The sequence below is a fragment of the Calonectris borealis genome, chromosome 7, assembly GCF_964195595.1.
Source record: "Calonectris borealis chromosome 7, bCalBor7.hap1.2, whole genome shotgun sequence".
NCBI lineage: Eukaryota > Metazoa > Chordata > Aves > Procellariiformes > Procellariidae > Calonectris > Calonectris borealis.
In genome coordinates, this window is record NC_134318.1 from 7,143,657 (window position 1) to 7,164,075 (window position 20,419).

Genomic DNA, 20,419 nt, shown 5'->3' on the forward strand with positions numbered 1-20,419 from the left:
TTGAATCAATCATTTATTAAACAAAGTCACACACATTAGTTCGTGATTGTCAGGTAACACCCCCCCTCAAACACGGCATATGACAGGGAGCACCAAGGATGGTTGAAAATTCGGTACAGATTTCCTTGCTGAAGGAGAACCGCTCCCTGGTATTCCCAAATACTCCCCGTTATTCCCAAATACTCCCCCCGTTCCATTTAAACCACCCAAATTTTAACCACATTTCTGCCACCTCCTGCTTTCCCCGATACCTTGTATTCAAACCACCATTTACAAGACACTATTAGTAAAGAAAGAAAAATTACCTTTGCCATCAAAGAAAAATTACCGTTGTCATTCCCTCCGTCACAATTCATTACAGCCTTCCCGCCGTCTCAAATTCGGGTGCCATCCCCCTCTTGCTAAAGGCCAGGGCACAGCTCTGCCTCTGGCAACACCCCAGCTCTTGATGCTTTCAGCTCCCACCTCGCCACAATAAACCGATTTCGGCTTCCATCTTCCCCTCTTTCACCAGCAGTCAGCTTGGTCCTCCGAAGCTGCCCCCTCCTTTTCCCCTTCCTCTCTCCGTACACAAATCCACCCTTAAAACACACCTTGCTTCCTAACTCACCAAAATACATTATTCAGGACAGAGACCAGGAAAATTTAGGTGGTAACGATGTGGAGCAATTAAATACATAACCACGTGCGGGACCCAACGCTAGAGTGTGCTGTGTGGGAAATAACCTCATACTGCAGATGACGGGCTTGATAGCGCAGCGGGATCTCTATCTCCAGACACCATCAGAAACCCTGACGAACTGGATGAGTCATTTTTTGGCTCCTGGAAAAGCATGAAGCTTCCTCAGAAATCCTTGGTGAAGGCGGAGAGCTAAGCAGCAAACACCGAGTTTTGAAGAAAGCAGAAAACACGTCCAGGACAAGGAAATTCAAAAAGCAGAAGAAAAGCAACACGGAGAGAATGACATCAGCTATTCCTCCAAGTGCCAGAAAAGAAGAGATTCACAAAGACAGGATAGAAACCAAACCTGCTTTATTCTCCTGAATTTATTTGAAGCATCGTAGTAATTAGGTTGTGCGTCTCACCTGCAAGCCTGGCGGGGGCTGGAAAGACTGCAGAGAAATGCTCAGGACAAAGCACCAACAAACCCCCGTCCCAGCTCTCGGTGACTTCCCAAGAAGCCACCAAGAGAAGCAAGCGAGGCGCAGACCTTCGGTGACTCTGTCCAAAACCCCAGGCAAGCCAGCGCCCAAGCCAGAATCACGGCTCAAGGTATTTCTGCCTTTTGACTCAGCGTCTGAGGGACAGGCTTAATTTAGATAAGAAAATAAGAAGCATTGTAAACAAAAATCTTCGTGCTTTTTAAAAAAAAAAGGTTTTTTTTATTTTGACGAGAAGAATAAAATTTAGAAACATCTCAACATACAGAACTCCAAAAAAAAAAAAAAGAAAATAATAGTTAATTTACTAAAAGGCAAAAATACAGTACATACAAGACTCAAACATCCCATAAGTTTATACAAAAGCCAGACAGTAATAAACTGCATTAAAAATATATCAAGCATTACCTGATTGGCATCTGCCCCATTATTAAAAGGCACAAAAGACTGAGCAATGAAAGTGTTCAGCATCACATCCATTATTGTCAGTAAATTGATTGAGATTAGCATAAAAAATTTATTAAACATATTTAATATTCACCATGTAGATCGGTAAGAAATCTTTTTTGGAAGGAGTAAGAAAATAAAGTTGGAAAGGACAAACATTTAAATAAGACATCCCGAGATGCAAAGGCTCTTCCTAGAAATCTACCTCCGAATCTTCCCAGAATGGTTTCCCCAGCTGCGTATCACTCAGTAATCATTCAAAAAAGATTTAGTTATCCACAAGCCCACCTTCCAGCAGCATCGCGATACCGCAGCAGCATCGTCGGCAGCACAGAGCCCTTCTGGTTGCAGACACACCGAGAGAGACGAGGCTAGGGCGGTATCGGCGCGCTGCCGACCCGCCGCGATCCGCTGGCTGATTCACTGCACCCGCGGTCTGCAACAGCCGCAGAAGCCAGCACAAACCAGAACAGGTGGATTTGCCTTTTTTTTTTGTTTTTTCTTCTTCCCCTTTTTTTTTTTTTTTCCTGGAAACCTTAAATATAGTTACAGTTGAGGTTTCCAAAGTCACCCCGGGTAACACATGCAGCAGCCGGCTCCAGCGAACTCGGGGGCAGATCTCTGCCGCGCTTCTTCAAACAGTCTGTCGCTCAGCTTGTGCTCGGTGATGATATCTTCCACCCGAGTTATGTAAAGCAAGGATAACAACACGCCCAGGAACTGCGAAAGGAAGGGGCACCTCTAGTCAGAGATCAAATACTGCTTATCTAACGCTTCTCGCAGCAGGTTTTACAAATTATGTATACACACGTCAGATATATGGGCAGGAATGAGGTATATATACACAGAGAATCTCACATTGTTATTCTTCTTTGCATACAGAGGTGTAAACGGATCGTTTTTGTGAAGAGCTAATACAGCTAATTACCACCCCTGTGCCTTGGAGCGTTAGAAAGTCTTAGTGGACACAACTAAGGGGAGGAGAGGACTCAAAAAACAAGCAAGCAAACCAAATTAACCAACCAAACCCTGCAATATATCACAGTAATGCTACTAAATTACCAGAATGCCACCTCAGCTTATCAGTTACATTAAATTTAAGTTAAAAATTATAATTAAATATAGTCAAATGGGATATCGCATACCGCAGCAACAAATCGGATACTTTAATGGCTAACGCACGGGCTCCCTCTTACCTGGGGCAGCAATATGCCGAGCAGCACGCCGGCCATGATGCTGTAGTTGTCCAAAAACCAAATAAGCACTGCGTTGGTGCACCCGCGGACATATATAACATGCTGAACACTCAAGCGCTGCAAAATAACGGAGCAGACGTTCATACAGGCAGTTGCACTGGCGCACGATACAGTAACACATGATAATTCTAATTTCAGGGAGGCAAATCTGGTCCTCCTTCCCATCTCTTTAAGCCCACTGAATTTGACATAGATCTCATCACTAATTCTTCTGCCTGTTTTTCGGTTGTTCCACACCTGAACAAGTTATTTTACTACTTTTTTTTTTTTTAATCTTCACTTGCAACTACTTTTCTAAATGAAATGCATCCGATTCTCATTTTAGACCGCTTGGAAAGTAGAGAAGTCTCTCTCTAGCTTTTATCTCTGCTTCCAAGTTGAAAGTACAGCAGTAGAAAAACATAAATTGCGGACCAAGTGCTTTGCAATAGACTCTAAAAAGGGCAGGAACAAGAGGATTTCAGATTCAGTCCTGCAAGCTGCGCTGCACCGTGACCCCAACCCATAATACAGAAAGCACTTGAGGCTGCAAAGGGTCCTAAGCAGATGAATGGGGTAAAGTTAAGCATATGCTTAAGTGCTTTGGGCATTAGAGCCAGGCTGGAGCGTTTAGGTGATTAAGCCATAAATCAATGAATCTAAACGAAGACAGGTCATACGTAAAGATAACCGGTAATCCCAAAAACCAACAACTGAAGCTGGCATTGTGCGCCAAGTGCCGCAAATGAGCTGGGGAGAGGGGCTTTTTCAGAGCAAGCCCCCGCACCAGCACTCCAAAGCTAGGAGTGGAGAACTTGTGGCAGATCCAATTACAGATTTCCCTGCTTAATCACGCCGCAATTAGTGCCTTGAGCCGGCGGTCTCTACTCTGGAGTCACTGAGGCTACTCCCAAGAGGGAAAAGCAAAGGAGGAGGCCACATCCCGCTCCCGGAGAGAGGAGAGGGCTGCCAACACAATCTGGGAAGTCCCACTCCTCTTCCAGGAATAACTTTTACAGGCTTAAAAATAAAACACCCACCATCAGGATGTAAAATACTTAGAAACAGCTAAGTTGGCTTTACCGAAACTGATTTTACTCAGTGAGAAACTTTGGCTTTTAAGTATGAAAAGCTTTCCCCTACTCAAAGTCGCTACTTAAAAATATGAAAGCAGTTTTCTTGGCGTTTATTATGCAATTAGCGTGAGGGGGATGAGCTTTGGGAAGATGTGCTTCACGCACGTCAAACAAGGAATCGTGGAAGAAACAAAGAAGGGAAGATATCACAATCAAACAAGATAGTTCTTTTAATATATGAAAGTTATTCCAGATAAAATAATTTTAATTGCTGACTTAACTGTCTGGTAGATTTAAGTATGCAGAAGACCATTTTATAACTGACCAAAAAATACGCAGAGAAGCGCCACCCTTTGCCACGACAGGGTGGACACTGGTTACGTTACCTCTTTCTCAATGGTTTTGTATCCGCACATGGTGTTGATAATGGCTGTCTGAAAAGAAAACAACGAATGTAAACCATAGCAGAAAACAAAAATCACAAAAAAATTATTTTTACTCTTTTTGTGTTCACCCAGCTCATATAAAAGCAACAACAAGGTTACTTCCCAGCCCAGCACCGGTTCCTTCAGCAGCCCCGGGGTCAGATTTAGATAGAGCTCTACAAGATTTTAGAGAAATCAGTATTGCCAGTGTGTCATGACACGAGACATTTGAACCACATCTATCCAGCAAAACTAGTGTGGCATCAGAAACCAAAGCCAGCTACGACAGAGCTGTACGCCACAGCTGTTTCCGCAGAACAAACAGCTGGTTTTAATTTTAAGACCTTAATAACACCTTATTAAGAAAACCAGGGGTTAACATGGCCATCATGCCGCCATGATGACAAATTTAAGCTCAGAAATATCTAATCCCCAAATAACATCCGATACTATGAATGCTTACATGAACATTTTAAAAGACCAAATTAATTATAATATATTTTTACATATCATTACATATATGAATATAAAATCCATATATTTAAAAAAAGACCGAGTGCTTGCATTCATCACAGATTACTAACGCATTTTCTGTAGCCATTTCATATTTTGCTTGCGTCCCGAAGCTCTACCTGGCCTGGCAAAGCTAACATGAAAATACTGTCCTTCACTTACAAATCAGCCAACGTAAAGCCCACCAGCACCGAAGGAAGCAACGTACAAAGCCAAAGACATGGAGGAAAATGAGAACACACAAATGAGGGAAATAAGGCAGAGCAAACTCTAGTGTATTGGTATGCCCTCCCTCAAAATTAAAAGCTGTAGAGACGAGACTTCCCAATGCTGGTGGCCTCTGCGGGGTAGGCTGGCTTCGAGGGTCACCTCCCAGGAAGGAAGGGGGTCGTTTGAAAAAGATGGAAGGAAGCTGGGTGTTACAAAATGGCCAACCAGGGTCAAGTTTATGAAGACCCCAAAAAGCCAGGCTCTCACCTTGAGCACACAACTGTCTGACAAGCAAGGTTCAGCGTGTTCCTAAAAAAAAAAGCTCCGACTATTTCGCAGGTCTGTTGCGAAAACGCGAGGAGTACCCATCCGTCACCCACAGGTAATAAATGCTCTTGGAAGTCCAGGTTTGCAATACCAGGCGTCAGCGCGTTGCTGTGTCCGCTGTGAGTGATTTCACGTTTACAAAAGCCTAGCAGACAAACACGCGGACATCCGCAAAATACGTGACAAGAAGAATACAGTCACATCGTTTAATTTTAAACACAGCATTTGCTACCGGGGCATCACAGCACAAGAAAACGTACACAACGGAGACAAATGCATTAGAAGCAGAGGTTTATAAGCATTTGGGGACTAATTTTATCTGCTACACTAGTGTTAAATCTTTAATAAATACTTTGACTTGAAAATAGTCCCTTCAGAGCCCCCCCAGTATGAGCCTGGCTTGTCTTAGCAGAGGGCTTTTTAAGAGGACCAGAATCCAACCTCTGACATTAACGGCAGTTTTCCATGACTACAAAGTGAATGAGTAATCACAAACCATATCTGTAGTTTTCCAGGACAGAAACCAGCCTGTATTTGGAAGCGTTTGTCAAACATAGAAGATTTATGCATCTTCTGGTTGGGGTTTTTTTTTCCCTTCTCAAGGCAGGCGGCCATACAGCCACGGCGTTAGTGTCATCCTGCCCAACGCCCGCGCCGCTCGGGCTTCACAGGGCACAGCGACGGCATCCCGGGGCGGCAAAGCCAGGAGCCCTAACGTACCGCAGCGTCTCGCGGAACAGCCTCCCCTTAAATAAGAAGTTTGCTTGTTATTTTGGGGCTTCTCCCCACCTTTCAATTAACTTCACTGAGCTTAACCCTTCGCAGGCTACCTTTAGGCTGCGAGAAGTCTCATCCCCACCTCCCCAGTTGCCAATGAAGCATATGGAGAATATACCTCCCTGTTTTCCTCGGAGAAGTTCTTATTTTAGTGCTTTCCTGCCTGACAGGTTGTGTTTGAAATCCTCAGCGTGTTTGATTATTTGTGCCACAGCTGAAAAGGCAGCCGGCATTATTAGTCACTGGTTACCGCAGTCCTTCGCCTTCGCGCTACTGCTGTATTTCCCCACACACCGACTAACCTTTTAAAGCAAGGCTTCGACAGAGAAATGAGAGAGACAGAAAAACAAGCAGTATTTTGAATGACCCATAAAAAGCCAGATTGCTCTTTACTAGCCAGCCCTATCCAGCAAAATCCTGAGCTCTTCTGCTCTGTGCTGCTGTGGATCAGCACATCTTATTTTCATATACATGACTTTTTTATTCCCAAACACCTGAGACTTAAAACATAACTGTTTAGGCTTTGGTTTCTGAGAATAAATCAAAGCTCAGCGCAGCTTTAAACAGACTCCTTCTCACACACAAAAAATGTGTAAGCATACGTAATAAACACCTTCATATTATACGCATTTCTCAGCAACACCCAGCAGGAGTACTAACATAATTACTGCATTTTTTTTCTTTTTTTTTTTAATTAAACACCCATCCTTAAGGCAGACTGTGAAAGGGCAGCATGTAACAGGCACCGGTAGGTTATCCATCACGAGCTCTACTGCTCTCACAGATACTCGATTTCTCTGCCTCGTGTTCAGACCAAAGACCAAAACCCAGCAAGGCAAAGGTTGCCCACACCGGTTTTAAATTGAGGACTGGTTCTTCATCAAATTCAGCGTTACATTCACCCCTCAAATGAAGAGCGATGAATTAAAACTGCTAAAATTTATATAAAACATGGGGTCTGCACAAAATCATTTGCATGGAACTTAACGCCTGCTCCTAGTGCTGCCAGCACCAGTTAATACCAGTTCATCGTAGACTGAGAAACTGGTCCAGACTCCAGCTGACAGGGTGTCCTTCCAGGGAGGATTTTACCGGGCGGCAGTTTCCAGGGATGGGTTAGGGCAGAGCAGCAGCTCCAGTCTAGACCCTCACCCACAAGGATGCCCTGACCCTGAGGTCAGTTGCCCACGTTTCTGGATTTTTCTGGATGACGGGGTCATTCTGTTTGGTTTTTAATTCATCCAGCAGCTGGTGCACATCACTCCAGCCCCCACCCACGGAAGCAATAGGGGCCCAGGCTTCCTGGCAAAGCCGGAGCAGCAAACCCTAGGGAAAACACCAGCGAGACTTAATTTTAAGCAGCCCTGGTCCAGGCAAGCCATGAGGTTAGAGGAGCCCCCAAGATCCCTTCTGCGTTTCTAGGACCGTGTAGTGGGACGGTAACATGGACCGGAGCCAATACACCTAATTCATTATTTTCTCCTTTTCAAGCTCTCAAGACCCACGGATTCCATTTTCAGGAGAGACCCATTTCCCTTCACTTCTTCCCCCAGACTTTCTAAAGTAAGGTACCGTTTTAAGCAAACGCCAGTGACCCGGCAGAGCGCAGCGATGCCAGGACTTACCTTATTTGCGATGCAGCAAGTGTAGGGCACCCCGCAGGCCAGCGGTCCCGGTGCCACGCAGCTGTGGTACATGTTTTGTGACCAATCCCTATAATCTTCTCCACCGCAGCACTTAAACTGGAAAAAATGACACAAAAGGCCAAGGAAAAAAAAATTCGTACCTTAACAGAAACTCTTCTAATAACTAGAAAACAAAGTAATAACACAGCAATTTTAAGAGCACTGAGCTACCCAGCAATTCTGTCATTTTATCAGCAAGGCATATAGGAATGTGTACGATAGATACAACTGAAAAGAACTGAAGATATAGGTAGCGTTCCTCTGTCACTCATCGCGCTATTGCCTGAGGTGCCAGAGCAAAGTAAGTTCCACCTCCCAACTTTTCTGAGTTGAAAAACTATCTTTTCAGGTCTGGACATCATTAAGCAGTGTTTTTACATTCACTCCATCTTGAGCTGTAATGTACTCCTTCAATTATTTAAGGATTTTGACTACATTTCTAAATGAGTCTAAAAGACAAAAGTGTTGCTATAAGGCATAAAAAACACATCTCACCAAAACATTTTGGGTATAATTTAGTACAACTGAGATCTGGCAAACAAATACTGTAAGTTTACACTGACTTAATACAAATATTCACTTTATATTTTAAACGAAGAGAAAAGGAGCAGTTTCTTTAATCACTAAAATGTATATTCGCTGTACGTACACATAATTTTGGGCAGTGCATGGAAACTTTAAAGCATTATGAAGTCTAATGACAAAATTTCCTCAGGACGGTTGGCTTTTGACAGACTTTCCATACTAACTCTGTTTTTCAAAGCAGGCTGCCATCTCCATAACGATGTCATAAAATATACATATCGCTTCCTAAGTTAACTTTTTTTTTAATAAAAATCATTATTTGGCATGGTCACTGACATCACATGGGCCCTGACATCACATTTGTGAACATTTTCTGCTTCTTCTATAGTCTCTGAACTGCATAATTCTTCAATAAGCCAATAAACATTTCAACACACCAGCCTTAAAAAAAAAAAAAAAGGCTGTGAGTCAACTACACGTGCCATTAAGTAATGCTCAGCTGGGCTCAACACCATTTCTGAATTTTAATTACAGGTATATAGGCTTCCACGGGCATTTCCTTTGAATAAACACCTTGTTAAAGAGCTTGGTCTGTGCCCTCGAGTGACAATACAACGGCCCAGGTTCCAACAGCCTAACTGCCCCCTAATTTCTCTTTATCCGGTGCCTCCTGTTAACGAGATGCTTTTGAATGTCTTGGACCGGCCAGCAGAAACCCTTAGCATACGAACTTGGGTGGAATTTAGGTCTGAATCCAGCTCATATAAGCCTAAATGTTTGCAGGATCTGGCCTTGAGCATCCGAATCACGCCTACCGAGGCAAAAGCTGCATTTTGCCCCCACTTCTCGCGGTGATTTAGGGGGCTTCCAACGCCAGCTGGGATGCTGGAGGAGCCCTGCCCGCAGCGACGCCGTCACAGATGACACATGAGATCTCATCCCCCTCGTCAATAGGAATTTGATTATCACATCACTGGGAAAAACTCAAAGCTGTCGCCCAGGACCTACCACATCCAGGAAAAAAAAAAACACAACCAAACAAACCTACGTGCTTCTGAACAGAATCCATGATGTTCTTGAAGTCTAAATCATCATAGTAATTCTCAATTCCTCTTCTAATATTATCGTTCAAAAAGTTGATTGTCTAGAAGGCAAAAGTAAAACAAGATTCACGGGTTACACACGCCGAAACAAAATGAAAAGAACAGGTTAAAGTGACAAGTGTAGCTGATGAGCACAAGAGGAAAGGCTGTGTTTGGGTTTTTTTTTGAAGAAAAAACAAATACCAGTTAAAAATCAATCACAGCACAGTCCTGCAGGGACTGACCATCCCTCCTCTTTTAGGGCAGCAGCCTCGCTGCTGGGTTTGTGCTGAGACGCGCAGACCTCTCCAGCGAGGTGCTGCTTCCCTGGGGCTCTCCCAGCGTCTCCCAGAGATGCTCCCGTTGTCCCCCAGGCAGGACCCTTCCCACTGGGCACCGGGGATACCCGTCGCCTTTGGGTGACAGGACAGCGGGTTTGGGTTTGCCACTTGGCACCGTGGTCTGCACCACAGGCCGGGCGACGAGAGCTGACTGTCCCTGCTCACCACCTTCCGTGAATTTTATTTTCACCATTTTGTTTTCCAAGGAATCCCTAATTGCCAGATAATGAGCTTTATTCCACCTTAAGCAGAAAAAAAGTGGAAAAGATCTCATATCTGTATGTTTTACAGTCATGGTTTTGAGAAATATGGAGCGGTGGCAGATACAAAACTGTATCTCCTCAGCTTGGCATATTAGAAATCAAGTCAACAAAACGCTTTTGAAGTTCAGAAGATGAGGCCAAAAAAAAGACTATTTCGTTTTCAACATCCAGCACCATCATAGCATAGCAAAAATTGAGACTAAACATAACCAGAATGTAACAACTTTCCCCTCAACCCAGCTGCTAAAATGATGGAAGTTAAATCCTTCCAGGTCAGAAAGGAACCCGAAATACGCCTACTCATTTTCTCAGTATTACAAACTGCAACACTTAAAACCAAAGCAGAACAAAAACGATTGTCACATCGATGACTGGGAATAACACGGGATTTTGCAGGACTATCCTAACTGGCCAAGAACGAACAGCAGCAAATACCGACTCCTCTCGCGCTGCCTGGGTCACCTCACTTAGACTCGACAGATTTCAGAAGGAAACAGAGAAAGAAATGAGAAAAATCAATGAGACACGCAAAACAATCAGCATTTAAACAGAGGCTATTACCCTAAGCTTTTATTAAATACTTCCTTCTCCTCCCCATGCTAACCCCAACTTCTCCATTAACCTCGCAAAACAAGCAGAGAAACCCGTCCCTGAGCGTGGCTGTCCTGCTCAGACACCCCACACACGTCTCGGGAAAACGCTTACTGCACAAAAACCCCAACGAGACATTTTCTTTGTCCGAAAGTCAACAGCAGTTCTTTCTCGCCCTCTCAGCAAATACCATCTTCGGCATTTACTTAATTTTCTGTCAAGCAAATTCTCTGCATCCCGTGATGCCCACACTCCTGCACCGGGCAGGCTGATCTGCTCCCTTCGGATGAGCCTGGCGCTCCCACCACAAGTCAGGATAAATCCTTGTGCGGGGCCGAGGCGACACCTACGGCAACGGCTAACGACGGCTTCCAGAAACGAAGGTAACTCATCCTCTGCTCTCACAAGGCCAGTTCACGACTCTGGTGCAGCACGGAGTAAGAAGAAAACACTAGCTAGGGAGAACGTAATACTACTTCAAAATAACAATGAGTTGTTATTTTTTAAAAAATCTTGTTTAAAGTTTTTTTTTTTTTAAATAACATATGTAACATAGTATGTATGACTTCTTTTTGTGGAAATGAGATCGGTTGGATTGGGGTAGGGAGGGAAGAGGTCTTACTCTTCAGCAGCTCCTTTTAATGCTCATATTTTGCCGGATTAGAAAAAAAAATCAAAGCATAGAAATCTAGTACTTGCCATAGGGAACACATTTATGTTTTAAAACATTTCTAACAGAAAAAAATAATCTGCTGCTTTCTGTTCTGAAAAATTAAGGTTTTTATATAGTTATAGCATACTTGTAAATGACGGGGTCTCCTACAGAAATTAGTTATGTTGCTATGGCTGTGGGCAGGGAAGAGCTGTCCTTTAGGTAAGGGAAAACATTTTGGCCACTAAAAAAATAACAAAGTCTCCAAATCCAGCTGGAAACCTCCCAGATCGGCAGTCTGAGAGCCAGATGGCAAATGAGAAAAAAGCACTTTGTAATACATGAAGAGCTGGAAACTCATTTTGCCTGTATTGCACATTCTTAGTTACCAGATTTTCTCCAAATTTTTTAATCTGGAATTCAACCCACCCATCCCCGAACCTGAAAGGCCCTGAAAAGTCCGGATCTGCCTTCAGACCTCCACCAATTAGTGCTCAGGTGACAACTTTAACACCTTTTATTTGCTCAGTAGCATAGCTGTAACGTCACGGATTGTGAGTAATGTTCTTGGTGATCAAAACCTAAACGCAAGCGGCTCACCTGGTTTCTGAAGATCAGGGCCACCACCCCACCGGTCAGCTCAATCAGCAAGCAGATACCAAGAATGTACATGAACTGCAGAAAAACAATTGCAAGTGAGTCCTTAAACAGAACAAACCCCAATTACTCTTTCAATTAGTGTCCTTAAGTCTGTAGCATTCAATTGCCAACATACTTGGCTTTCTGCATATGAGATGTCATTTTAAAGAAAGATATGAAATTACGGTTTTGTTCTTATAAAACTGTTCATGTCACAAGAAAGCCTTTTTTCCTCACTTGAGTCATTCTGGGTTTTGCCCAATTGGCAAACACATTATTTTTCTGCTTTAAATGGATCGATAGATGCATTTATCATGCCAAGATACTCCTCTCCGTAACAGCATCCGAGAGAAGCATATTAATGGACTGCTACAAACCACACCGAATTTGTTTTCATGCTTCCTACAAAAACAGTACTTACCTGTTAGCTTTCATTTCTCAGGTAGAGCAGTGCTTTAAGATAATCCAAACCACGTTCTACTGAATTGCCAGTGTTAAATCAAAGCAAAATTCTGGGCTTGGTACCTTTTAGCGCGTTGCTTCAGAAGCGGGAACTGAGCCGTGCTGCATTACCGAGCCAGTTGAGCGCAGAGGCTGCCCGATGGGCACTAACAGGGCTTGCTATGCTCAGTGGTAAGAAAAATTATACCCGCTAGCTCTCAATTTATTTATTCATCTGTGTGCATATATATACGTGCTCCCTCACACACGACCACGACATATGCATCTCTGACTACTTATCAAAGCGCATGCAAAATATGAATAATATGAAGAAAACCATAGCAACACCATGAGATAGCTGCGACGTGCCAGTACTTGAAATGTTTTTCCAACCCAAAGGATTGTTTATGTATAAAAAAATGGCTGTCAGGTGAATTTAGGTCTGCTTCGTGATAGTGAACTTTGTCAGGAAAGAAGTTTTAGGATGTCTGAAAATAATCTCTAATGCTCCGCCCTAAAAGCTGGTTTAATTTCTGTGCTCTCAATACCCGGTATCAGGGTGACAAACTCACGGGGACAGAGATCTTTTCTCCTGCTAAATCTGGAATCAGCCTGAGAAGCAGACATCAGGGACTTTCTGCGTTTAAATACCCTACCGGGTGCGCTACCACAACGGGAACAGAAAACGTTGCGGTATGAGAGGAGGACACACCACCACGCTCCGAGTGAAAGCGGCCACCACCACCTTGGTAACAGACTCTTGGTAAAATTCCAGCCTAATTTCAAAATCCACAGTTACCTCTTGCTTTGGCCTAACATACCACGTATTTACCACTTCTTTACATTGACGTGAAGGTGAAAATTATGTTTTTGCGCTTTACTTTTAATTAGTCGTACGTGCAACTTCCATCTGCAACCACAGCGTTGTACAGGAATTTCCCTAAAATTTCACCTTTCAAAGGCAGCACCAGAGAGAAAACCTGCGTCCCTTTCACTTCCCCCTCAGGGTCCTTCTCTCGAAGCCCTGCGGTGCTATACAGCTAACGTCGTGACATACATACACCCCGCTCCCCAGCCACAGGCAGACAGACCCCAGCCCCCGCCAGCCTGACGGACGTCAGCCCGACCCGGGGTTTCTCTCTCTAGTGGCTTCCTCCGGGTTAAAACGAGGAGCGTTTGGAGAACCATCAGAGACCGCAGCTCATCTCCGCGCTCGACGTCCCGCCGAGCAGGCTGACAGCTTTGGGAAATGTCCCCGTACCGACGGGGGAAGCTGCAGCCAGACTTCGCCTCTTCCTTCGGCCAAGGGGCAGCACCATCTCCTCTTCTCCAGGAATTCACATTCCTGGTGGTTTTCCATAAAGCCCTTAATATCGGAATGCTGGTTTTCTCAGCGCCGGGCTCTGACCCGCGCCTCTCCTGTCGCTGGCAAGACAAAATACTGCTGCTCCCTGACGGAAGGGACACGGTTAGGGGACTGCTGTCATAAAGCAGTTTCAGATTTAATTAAAATCAAAAAAGCCACTTTATTAAAATATTTTTCAATGCAGACATAGTTACGGGTTTGAATTCAGGTGACGCTGAAAAGCAAAAGCAACGAGCCTTAGAAATTAAGAATAAAAAACCCAACACTTACTGCTTGAAGAAGGCATAAATTATCTCTTAAAGAAGCCAGTACACCCACAAAAGATACGAGGAACATTATAATGCCCAAAAGTATTAAAATAATTGCTGGGGCTAGAAAGGCACTTTCTAGAGTTTTGTACTTCTGTCTTTCAACTTCTGCATAAATCCCAACCGCGAGGACAAGGGCTCCGATCACCTGAAACAGAAAAAGAGAGGGGCACAGATGTTTCTCTTTCTCCCAGCAAACACAGCGATGACATTTTGTGAGTACCCGTGAACCTGTGACTACTCACAGCAGAATTAATTATAAACAATGAAATACTCAAATCAGAAGTATGGATAAACAAAACACCTCAAAGGCTAGAGCAGAAAAAAGCCGAGTTAGAAGGAAACTGAGATTTGTTCATTTCGAAAATATATTTAGCAATGTTTTGACATTCTGGAAGTTAAACAAATTGAAATATACGTCACTGGTTGAAATTTATTACTCATCTGAGATCACATACATTACATAAACTAGCAAATGCCATGGCATTAATATTCCTCCTTTGCGTGTCTGTCTGTCCTTCCCTCTCTGTGTGTACGTATGTATGTATATATGCCCCTAACACAACACAATTTCTAAACAAGTCTGCACCCAACAGCTTATATGTCCCTTCCTACCACCTCCTATTGTATTTAGGCTCAGTAAATATGGCCAGGGGTATCCGACACCTCCACTCCTCCTGCCATCGGGGGAAATGCACCGGATTAAAAAAAAAACAACACACCAAAAACCTGCAAATTTGAAATTACGCCACTTCCTAGCACTACCAGATAGAGCTGACAAGTGAAGCAAGAAGTGATGCATTTCATTTAGCAAGGTAAAGATATTTCAATCAAAAGAACTACGGCTAAGTCAAAATCATTTGGTATTAAACCTACGGCGTGCTGCAAGGTGCTTTGAATTATGCTGAATTGGGGAGGGGGGGAAAAAAGCCCACAACACTTAATCATGAAAATCGCAGTGGAAAAACTTTACTGCCAACTCCAACAGCCAGGCACATCCTCAAGGAAGAGCCCAGACTCAAATCAATCATTTTGGCAATCTGATAAACAGCATTCCCCTTTCCTGACCCGACATTTCGGCTGTAACCCCGAGTCCGCTCCCTGCACACCAACGGGGGGGAGAGCACGTTTTTCTTATATATACGAAGCTTTTTGATCTCACGTGGTATATCCCAGACAAAGGTCTAGTCGGACACACAACGTACTCAGTTGCAAGATCGTGAGCCCAACAGCTGAAATATTTTTTTAATTATGGGATATCTTAAAATAAATAACAACTTACCGGAAAGTCTTGATTTGCTACAGGTAAGAATAAAAAACCCAAAGGACGTTACGTGAGGAATGCCACCAAGTTGTCATTTAAAAAAGAAAAATCTCAGAAGGGTTCACCCATAAAAATAAATATAACGAAGCTATTTAAAAAGCAACTTAAAATTTTACATGACCAAATTCAGAGTAACTCTCCCTCTGACAAATTCAGAAATTGTACTGATTATGGAAGGCAGAAGAGAATAACAGGTACCCAAACCTACCATTTATATGCTTCTACTAAAAAACTGTAATTAGCTTTTTTAATTAATAAATGGTCAATTTGTAGCATTAGCTTTATTCTTTAAAAATTTCAGTTACTTGAGTAATAAAGTATAAATTACTTCTCAAGCAGAAGACCACATAAACAAATCAGTTTGAAATTTTTAAACGCAGATATAACAATCGAGGAAAGAGTCTCAGAACCATACAAAACAACTGCAAAACATAAAATTGGTGACTGTACCTGTACATGTGATTCAGGAGTTCTAGCATTATTATTATTATTTTTAAAAAATAAAAATAAAAAAAAAACCAAACCACTAAAAACCTGATACCTTTGTGTCCAGACCGCATTTACCCTGCTCGGCAAGCAGCAGATAATACAACTTAAAGACAGACTATCCTGCAAACACAGCAGCGTTACCAAGTTCAACATTTGCCTGGTAGATTCTTTGTTTAGAAAATTGAAAAAAAAAAAAAAAACCACAAACCAAACATTGGACATAAAACATAGGGACTAAAGCTTGATGGGATTTATCTGAATTTCAGAAGTGTGTTGCTTCAAGACTAGAACATTTACTGAAATGACTTTCTTAGCCATAGTTTTCTCATCAAAACATTCAATTTAAGGTGATCTTTAGTTTTAAAGATTTGAAGGTGCCTGCAAGTAGAACCACAGGACGCATTCGCACTTTACGAGCTTAAGATATATAGACACATATAGAGATATTTATATGCGTATGTATCTTCATCCCCTTCCACTGCATTTTGGTCACGCACCCTCCAAGGCTACTTCTAGCATTTTCAGTGTACAAGAAACTTCAGTCCTGCCTTTCGTTTTCCAAAACCAGCTTGGCCCCTGGTTCCCCAAATTTCCCCCCCCAAAATTCCCCCCCATTACAGCTTTTCCTGCCCCAAGGACCAAGGTGGCCGATATCGCACCCCGGCCAAATTGCAGGATTAAAGCCGTCTCATCCCCCACGGGGGATAAACGGGGAGCTTCGCACCACGCCTCTGCTCTCTTCTAGAAGTGCACCAAGCCGCCTGCTCCGGAAGGCTTCAGGATACCAGACATTAAAATGCTGACACTCCCCAAGAAGAGGACTACAAAATAACCCCTGTAATAAAACTCCCTCGAGCAATCCTAAATTAACAGTCCTGCGAACTGCGGCACGCAGAGGGCACGTGCCGCAGGGAGGCGGGAAGCCTTCACGCTGCCTTCCGCAGCACCGCTGCTACGCCAGGGGAAAAGCGTCAGCTAACAAATAAAAAACCCAGATCGACCCATCCCATAGCAGACGCACACATGCATTCCAAGTTTTATACAGATTTTGCAGCATAAGAAACTATTACGGGGGAAAAAACCTCACCTAAGTACACGATTAAAATCCTCATTCCTTACATGCAGGATTTATGCTTTTATTATCTTCTATTTTTTTAAGCATTTAATAAAAATCTTTTAAACCTTTAATATGGTCAAACCAATAGCAGCAATTATTTACGCCAAGCAGACGTGCTAATTTAGCAATCATCCCACCCGTGTCTCTTCTCCGGGACTGTGCTCTCCCTTCCTGTGACCAGGGCTGGAAACGCAACTTTTACGTAGGTAGCCCACAAACATACGTATTGTTTACATCCTGCACCCTTCACAACAGCTCCCAATTTGGCAATTCACACTGCGTCCGCAGGAAAAATTCACTGGCCTTGACTCGCATTAAGTGAGTATCGACCAGCAGATACCAGGGACTTTTTCTGGGGCTTTTGCATGTACAGAAGTTGCTTTCCCAAGAGAAAGGAAAAGCATTTATTTATAATTAGCGGTTTTAACCCTGTATTTACAATACTTATTCTTAAATAAAGGGCCCGCTCAACGACAGCACCTTCTGTTTAAAATGCTGGATGTTGTTTCAGCCAGGCAAGAAAAATTGCATTACAGCCTCATTCACCAGCAAAACAGTTGCCTGAAAAAGTTACAGTGACGACTGGTTTTTAAAAAAGCCCCGGGTGACATGGGAAGATGCAGCAGCGACAGGGCCTGTAGCAAACATCCCCTCCGGCACTCCCAGCGACGCTTTCATTTCCTTCCCGCTTTTGGGTAAGGCTGATATTTAGTTCCTGGTGATTTTAAACAATCCCGGAGACTCAAATCCGAGTGTTCATCACTCACAAATGTACCGGAGGAACGGCAACAGCAGGGAGGAAACCGAATGGCCTCAGCATCCCATATGTCAGAGCCCCAAAAAGCAGCAAAAGAACACAAATCACCCAAAATTTAAGCAAGCCAATACTCCACAGACAACTTTACTCCCATTTACACCAATTTTTTTCTTTTTTAAAAAAAAAGTCAGTAAGACTAACACAGCTGAAAAAAAAAAAACCAAGCCCACTGATATTTACGGCTAATGAGATCTGCTTCACTAAGCTGGAATAAAAGAAAATTTCGAGAGAGAAACCCAGGCGCCCTGCCTCACACAATAGGGCGTGTGTTCGGCCCCCACGCCGGGAGCACGCTGCCCAGCGCCAGCCTGCCCGGGAGCAAACGCCCTCAGCCCCCAGCCTCCCCCCTCCCGCAGCCCCCGTCCCGCCGGCCGCCCTCTCTCCCTCCCAGAGCAAACCATCTCCCCAGCAAAAGGAAGCTCTTGGTTCTAAACAAGGGCAGAGTGTTGAAAAACCAGAGCAAGCAGCTACAAAGAGTAAATAAAATCCTCAGGCTGCTTGAAAGAGGCTTTGTCCTCCAGGGACACTCAGAGAAACATTTCAGAAGGGCCCTTTTTCTGCTACCAGATTAATTTTTACATCCCACCAGCAAGGGCCCTTGCTGCCAACGGAAAATGCGGAGTAGACAACGTGCACGGTCCTTCATGAAGGACGCGCTGCTAAAAAGGGTTTGAAAAATAATGCAACAAATTTCCCTTTTCTGAAAACCGCACTTGCGGAATAGCTGCTGTGGAATAACGCAGGAAACTTCAGGAGTCTAAACCCAAGGGTTTTCCTTGGTTGGTCTGTCTGCTAAGAAAGACAAAAGATACCCAGGATCTCAAAAAGTCTGAATAAAACCCAAACACTTTGCATTTCCATTTTTGTTCATCCTTAAAACATAGCTTTAATCAGACACCTACTATCAAACCCGGTGGATCTAAACCTCTTCTCCCACGCAACACGCCACAAGCGTTACGCTCCCACCTTGTAAATACCGCGTCTGCTAAGACAGAGACACAGACCGGCAAAACAAGAGCTTAAGCGGCGTTTAAACCGACAGAGCCAGAAAGAAACCCCGCCTAAGCATCTCATACATCAGTACAGCCTGGAGCCAGCACAGCCAGACAGCATCACCCCAGCACCCCGGAGCCTGAAAAAGCACCTTTTAAAATCGGGGTCCGTACGGTGAGCCCCGACGGCCCCTTCCAGCGGGGGGGTGCCTGCTCAGGGCGAATCTGCCCCATTTGAGAAGTCAACGGTAGCAGTCTGCACCCACAGGTTAGGGCTTTATCGCTTGCAGGAGACGGCACGGGGGTTTACCTAACACCTAGGAGAGGACAGCAAGCGTGACACACCTTTAAGTTTTAAAGCTTCGCAGCATCACCTAGCCGGGGCTCAGGAAAGGAATTATCCTAGGCACCGCTGACTGACTTTGTAGGGCAAAGGCTTTAGTTACCCGGCTCCCCTTGGGGAAAAAGCGGCATTTAAAAACACGCATAAATGGTTTTATCCGCCACACTTTCGACCCCTACAAGCCCCCATCCGCCGAAACCAGTTTGTCAGTCCCGAGGGAAAGCCAGGGAGCTGCACCCACGGACACAGGTGTGCCAGCCGCCGCCTCAGCAGCGGAAGCATTAATTATTGCAAAACCCCGCTGCCTTGCGCGGGGGGGGGGGGGGGGGGACGGACCCCGCTGCCCGGCAAAACGAGTAGGGGACCCCACGCCGCGCTGCGCCCCACGCCAACCCCCCGGCACCGTCCGCCGCCGCCCCCCCCCCCCCCCCCGCCCGCTGCCCACGCGTGGGCAGCCGCCGCCCTCACCCAGAAGGTGGTGGCGTAGGTGATGAGGGTGAGCTTCAGGCAGAGGTAGGAGAGCCGCCCGCAGTACCGCACTTGCTCCGCGTCCCCCGCCGCCATCCTCCCCGCCCCGCAGCACCTGCCGCCGCTCCCCGCCCCTTCCCGGCGGCCCGTGCCCGGCGCGGGGAGCGGCCCCGCCGCCGCTTCCGGGAGCGGGACGGGGAGGGGGAGGCGAGGGGGTGGGCGGGGGCGGCACGGCGGGGAAATGGGAATAAGACGGGGAGAAGCGTCGGAGGCGCAAGGGGAAGCTCCTTTTTTCTTTTTGCGCCATTTCCTTTGCAAACGCCCGGCTGCCGGGGGGCTGCTCGTTCAGGGCTAGCCCGCAGCTGGAGACCGCAGGGAAAAAATCTGTGGCTACTCAAACAGCCGCCTAACGCTGCTGCCGGAGCCCGGAGCGACGCACGCATCCACAAAGCTCTGCAATTTTCATTTAGGAGAGCGTGGACAAAAATACATAAATGCGAAGCTGCTGCTTGGGTGCTGGCTGCTTTGGTTACGCGTACATAAACATCGAAAAGCAGAATCCCGGCGCTCTACAGCAGCACAGTTAAGCAATACCAGAGGATTTACCTTTCATTATAAGACTCAGGCAATTGCATGTGCAAAGAGGGTCCCGTCCCGCAAATAACACAGTGCGAACGCAACAGGCGTATTGCGTTGGCCGCGTTTTCTGCCTACGCCGACGTTTATCCACGTCCTGCTGCCGTGACAGTGGGTCAGTGTTGGGTCTGAACACAGCGATCATGAACTGCAACCACCATTCATGGCT

The 20,419-nt window shown here is 45.0% G+C and overlaps 1 protein-coding gene across 1 annotated transcript; it reads right to left on the reverse strand.

The window, feature by feature from the left end:
- Positions 1 to 1,353: 1,353 nt before the first annotated feature.
- TSPAN15 (tetraspanin 15) lies at positions 1,354 to 19,741 on the reverse strand. Its single transcript, XM_075154171.1, has 8 exons — positions 19,615 to 19,741; positions 14,027 to 14,212; positions 11,911 to 11,985; positions 9,430 to 9,525; positions 7,797 to 7,913; positions 4,306 to 4,353; positions 2,805 to 2,921; positions 1,354 to 2,328 (listed from the first exon to the last, which is right to left on the reverse strand). Exons 1-8 carry the CDS (start codon positions 19,708 to 19,710, stop codon positions 2,176 to 2,178), a joined length of 888 nt encoding a protein of 295 aa, XP_075010272.1. The 5' UTR covers positions 19,711 to 19,741; the 3' UTR covers positions 1,354 to 2,175.
- Between the last annotated feature and the right edge of the window lie 678 nt (positions 19,742 to 20,419).